Raw genomic sequence first — 4,616 nt, 5'->3', positions numbered from 1 at the left:
GGGCAGCACCGACCACCGCGGGGTGCCGGGCAAGGTGAGCCGGGGGCGGGGGGAGCGCGGCCGCCGCGTCGGGCCCGGGCCCTGCCCCGCGGCCAGAGCTGCCCGCAAGGGCTGCCAAAAACCCCACAAACAACACAATTCCCTTTAAAGATGGCTCAGAAATGCCCAGATTGGTCATTTAGGGCGTTAACCCTCGGTGAGGGGCGGCTGTCAGGCTGTGCACAGGGAATCAGAAAAGCCAGAACTATTGATCTAAGTAACCCCCCACTGTATTTTAACTTATTTTACTCTCATATGAAAATTCGCGGATTAGGAAATGCTTACAGTTCTAAAATTCTTCACAGTTTGGAAAAGGAGAGAAGAAAAAACCCAGCAAGAAAAAGAAACTAAAAGTCCAAAGTGAGCATTCCCAATGCCATGTATTTTTAAGTCACAGGGGTGAGGATAAGGTATAACCTGCACCCAGGTAACTCCACTGTAAACCTGGAATACGGCTTTAAAAGAGAAAAGGCATCAGGATTATTTTAAATAGCACAGCTTGCTGCGTGGAAGGTTTCATCCAGATGTAAATGACACTCGTTAGAACCTCAAACACCGTAAAATAACTTGCACAGAGCTCAAAGATAACACAGCTTGAGCCACCCCTGACACACGTTAAAGAACAGCAACGAGGAAAAACAGTTCTTACAAATATACAGTAAATTACATGTTAGCAGTATGTAAAAAATATTTTCAGAGGATTATCCCCAGTAGTGCAAACAGTAATTAATTTCTCTGATCAATAAGTATTTAGTAATTTGTTTCTTAATGTTTGTTTTGGGTAGTTCCAGGCAAGACAAGGACTCTGCAAAGCAATTAACTAAATATGCTGCCTTTCCTTAGGCAAACAGATCCTTGCTCCATCACACAACCCACCTGAACATGAAGTTGTCCTCAGCACTGCCCTTCATATCAAATCAAATTAGATTTAAATGAAATTTAATGTATTTAGGTTACAGTTACAGACACTTCTGGCAAAGACAAGAAAGTTGTTTTCCACCACAGAATGTCTCTTTAATCCATAATTCACAAAAGTCTTTGTGGCCCATTGTGAGTGCACAAGTCAATGGCTATGGAAAAAACCTTCCAAAAGGAACACTTAAGTTATCTGTGATGAATCATGGGAACAGGCTCGTTTCGCCTCAGGAAATAGGAATCATTTAGTGTTCTTTGTAGCTTTGTTGCCTTGTTTTATCAGTCAGATCAGGAATAAATGGCTCATGCTGGGTGAGAACTAATTTGATGCCAAAAGCAGCAGTTTTAAACTGCAGATGTAGTTCAACATCGGGTTTTATGTTTTAAAGTTTTATGCAACAAATTTCAACTTTTATTTCCAGTCTTTACAAACTGGCTTCTTACTTTTTCCTACAAGAATTAACTTACTGGGAAAAACAAGCCATTTACAAAGTATCCTCCCTCTGTCCAGTGAGGCTCCAAGGGCTGCTTGAGGGTAGTTAATTAAATTAATTGTCACTGTTTTAAACAAGAATAGAATTGAGTCTGGACAGCACATGTAAAGCAAGGACATTCAAACCCTGCCCATTTCTGACTGCCTTTAGTTTAACTTTTGTGTCACAGGCACTGTCCACACAGAATTTAACACGTTGTCCGTCAAAGCTTCTCTAGACTGTCAAAAGCTACTGTCAGAAAATGTTTATACTGGATCTGGACCTTACTGGAATTGTGCTGGATTAGTGGTCTGAGCCTTTCATTCCTGTTCCTTGCTTTTTTTTCTCATTTTGGTTTGCTTTTTGCTCATGATTTAGGGCAAAAGCCTCTGACTGAATGACAATTTCTTCTTTTAAATTTTAGCCTGGAAGAGTTGTGACCCTTGTTGAAGATGCTGAGGTACAGTACTGCTGTACAGAATGTCCTGTTGCACTTCCACTCTCTTATTCATTTTTGCTTCCCTACAAGCAACTAACTGTTATCTTTAGGGAAAAATTCTCTCAGTGTTTCCCAGAGTTACACCAAGGGCTCTTGATTGTTTCAAATAAACTGGAAGTAGTTTGGCTCTGTTATGACCACAGGGATATTTGAATGCATATTCTGGAATAGTCACTTTGGCTATCCAGTTGTGAGGTGCAGAATTTGATATAAACATATATCAAATATACATGATTTGATATAAACATCGAATGATAAATGTAACTGCTCTAATTTCAGCCTCACAAGGTGTTAACATGATTGTGAAGGTATCTCAGCATACCACACCAGTTCAGGTGTGTAACAGGTGTAGGTGACACTCAGGTCCTTGCCAAACCATCACTAAACAGAAGGGACCTGATCAAAATTCCTTCAAATTGGGCATTCATTAAATTGGTAATTTTCAGACATAGATTTTATGAGGTCAGGGAGAAACTCTGTGTCCATTTTCCCAGCTCCTTAAGTGGTCTGCACTGAGGCTATTTACTACTCCAACTATTAACAAAACAAGAAACTGCTCTGTCAGAAAAACCTCAGCATTAGCAGGAAAGAGGATGATCAATTTGCCCTTGTATTTTGGGACTGTTACAAACAGTGCCAAAGCAGCAGAAGGGTACAAAACTAGCTTTCTGCAAGTTTTGCCTGAATACAATGATGTTCTGAGTATTCTCTTAACCAGTTCTCCTCGGCCAGGGGTGCGTGTGGGGCGTTGCCTACAGATTACCAGCTGGGAAGGAAGGAGAAGTGAAGGCCTACCTGGATTTCCGGGAGAAGGGCGGCTACAGGACTACCTCGGTCATCTTCTACCCAAAGGACGCGTCGGTGCCGCCCTTCGACGTGCTGCTGTACATCGGCACCCGCGACAACCCCAACTACCTGGGCCCCGCGCCACTCGAGGACATCGCGCGCCAGATCCTGGGCGCCGCCGGGCCTAGCGGCAGGAACACGGAATACCTGTTTGAGCTCGCCAACTCCATCAGGAGCCTCGTGCCAGAGGATGTGGATGAGCACCTCTTCTCCCTAGAGACACTGGTCAAGGAGCTCTTGAACAAGCACCAAAGTCTCAACTGTCTATAAAGTAACCTCGTGCTTTTAGCGACCTGGTTCTGTCTTCAGAGGACGGGTTTTGTTGGCCACGGGTGTGTGACAGGGAGGAACGTTCCTCTGTACTGAGCTATCCTCATTAATACTGCATATCTTAATTAATGCTGCATTCAGAATAGGAGTTGGTCACTTAAAACAAAACTACCAAAATCACTCTTTAAGAGTCCAGAGAGAGGGGAGTGAGGAAAGTGGTTTAGGTTTGAATTTGGTGTTTTAGCTTTTCACCCAAAGACTACACCTCAAGACAACCACTTAAACTTCTCTTCATGTTTTATTATTATTTCAGGTTTAAAATAAATATTTAGAATGTTTTTGAGGTCAAAATCAGCATGCAGAGACAAGTCCCATAGATTTAAGTGATAGTTTCTTGTCATTCCAGACCACAATGCAAGAATTTTAAGTGGTTGTCCTAAATTGCGTAGTAGAACATTTAAATCAACATTTAGCTTCTCTGAAATGACGTTATGCCACTGAATTACTCATTTCACCCTTTATATAAATGCAGAGGATAAACTATTTTATTGTCAAAGAAATAATTCCTTCCCTTGGCTGCTGATGTCAAGCCCTGGAAACCAAAGCTCTGGGCACTCTGACTCAAACAAGCCATAACCTATCAGTGACTCGTTTTAATTTTTAATCCTAATCTAAAGAATAACCCCAAAATATCAAAATTAACTAAGAGCATGACTTGAAGTCACAACACAGCAAGAATAGAAACTCTCATCTCTGTTACTTCAGATGCTGTTGTGGCCCCATCTCTTCAAAAATCCCAGCTCCAAGGACAGACTTTAAGCCTGTTTCAGGGATTCACCAACAGAAGGTAATTAAGGAAGGAACCCTCTTTCCAGTAACCTTAGGGGTGTGTATGGACATCCCGAGAGGGTTGGGAAGCCCCCAGTCTAGGCCAGTAGGCTTCCTGATGCAATCCATCAGCACAAAGAGTATCCATCCTCACAGGGATTTGTCTCGCTTCTCAAAACTTTTATTTTTATTAACTTTTTAAAAAGTATATTTTTATATCTTGGTATGAAAGGTCCTGTTTCAAACACCACATACCGTCCTGTTTTCCCATGCAGGGAATGTTTAAGTGTTTAGTAGCAGCCTCGAAGCCTGGATGCTGCATCAGTAATTGCAAAAACATGTGTTTTTCCCCTAAAAAGGTCGACCCTTTCTCTTCTTTACATTTTCCTGGTTTATATTTGTAAAGGTAAAAATGTGCAATGGCACTCTCTGCTTTCTTGAAAATCCTTTTCAAAAATTCTTTCCTCAAAGACTTATCCTTGTTCCTTAAAACCGGGCAGGGGATGCTTGTGCTCAGTAATGATCCAGAACCGTCAGGGCCGATTCCCTCTTTAAAACGCTGATTATTTAAATGCTGTGATTCTGTGTAGCTCCACATTCTCTCTCTTTAATTGTCTCCAAGGCTTTGTTGGTTCATTTGCTTCCCAAATCCATAGGTGGTGCAATAATATATGGTCCAGTCTGTGTGTGTGTGTGTGTGTGTGTGTGTGTATGACTTCAGTGCAATAAAAAGGCATTACAATGAC

At 41.9% G+C, this 4,616-nt stretch overlaps 2 protein-coding genes across 2 annotated transcripts in view; one reads left to right on the top strand and one right to left on the bottom strand.

Moving 5' to 3' along the window:
- The window catches only part of ASB3 (ankyrin repeat and SOCS box containing 3), a 10,411-nt gene extending 7,608 nt beyond the window's left edge, over positions 1 to 2,803 (bottom strand). The window contains 1 exon segment of the mRNA XM_008642045.2: positions 2,722 to 2,803. The gene's annotated coding sequence lies outside the window, so the exon portion shown is untranslated.
- CHAC2 (ChaC cation transport regulator homolog 2) overlaps positions 1 to 4,616 on the top strand; it is a 4,969-nt gene extending 353 nt beyond the window's left edge. Inside the window, exons 2-4 of the mRNA XM_008642074.2 lie at positions 7 to 34; positions 1,852 to 1,887; positions 2,659 to 4,616. Coding sequence (XP_008640296.1) covers positions 7 to 34; positions 1,852 to 1,887; positions 2,659 to 3,042 — 448 coding nt within the window. The 3' untranslated portion in view covers positions 3,043 to 4,616. The remainder of the gene's footprint in view (positions 1 to 6; positions 35 to 1,851; positions 1,888 to 2,658) is intronic.

This window comes from Corvus brachyrhynchos, unplaced genomic scaffold, assembly GCF_000691975.1.
Source record: "Corvus brachyrhynchos isolate BGI_N302 unplaced genomic scaffold, ASM69197v1 scaffold69, whole genome shotgun sequence".
Taxonomy (NCBI): Eukaryota; Metazoa; Chordata; class Aves; order Passeriformes; family Corvidae; genus Corvus; species Corvus brachyrhynchos.
Note: the sequence above shows the minus strand (reverse complement) of the source record. Positions and strands in the feature narration are given on the sequence as shown.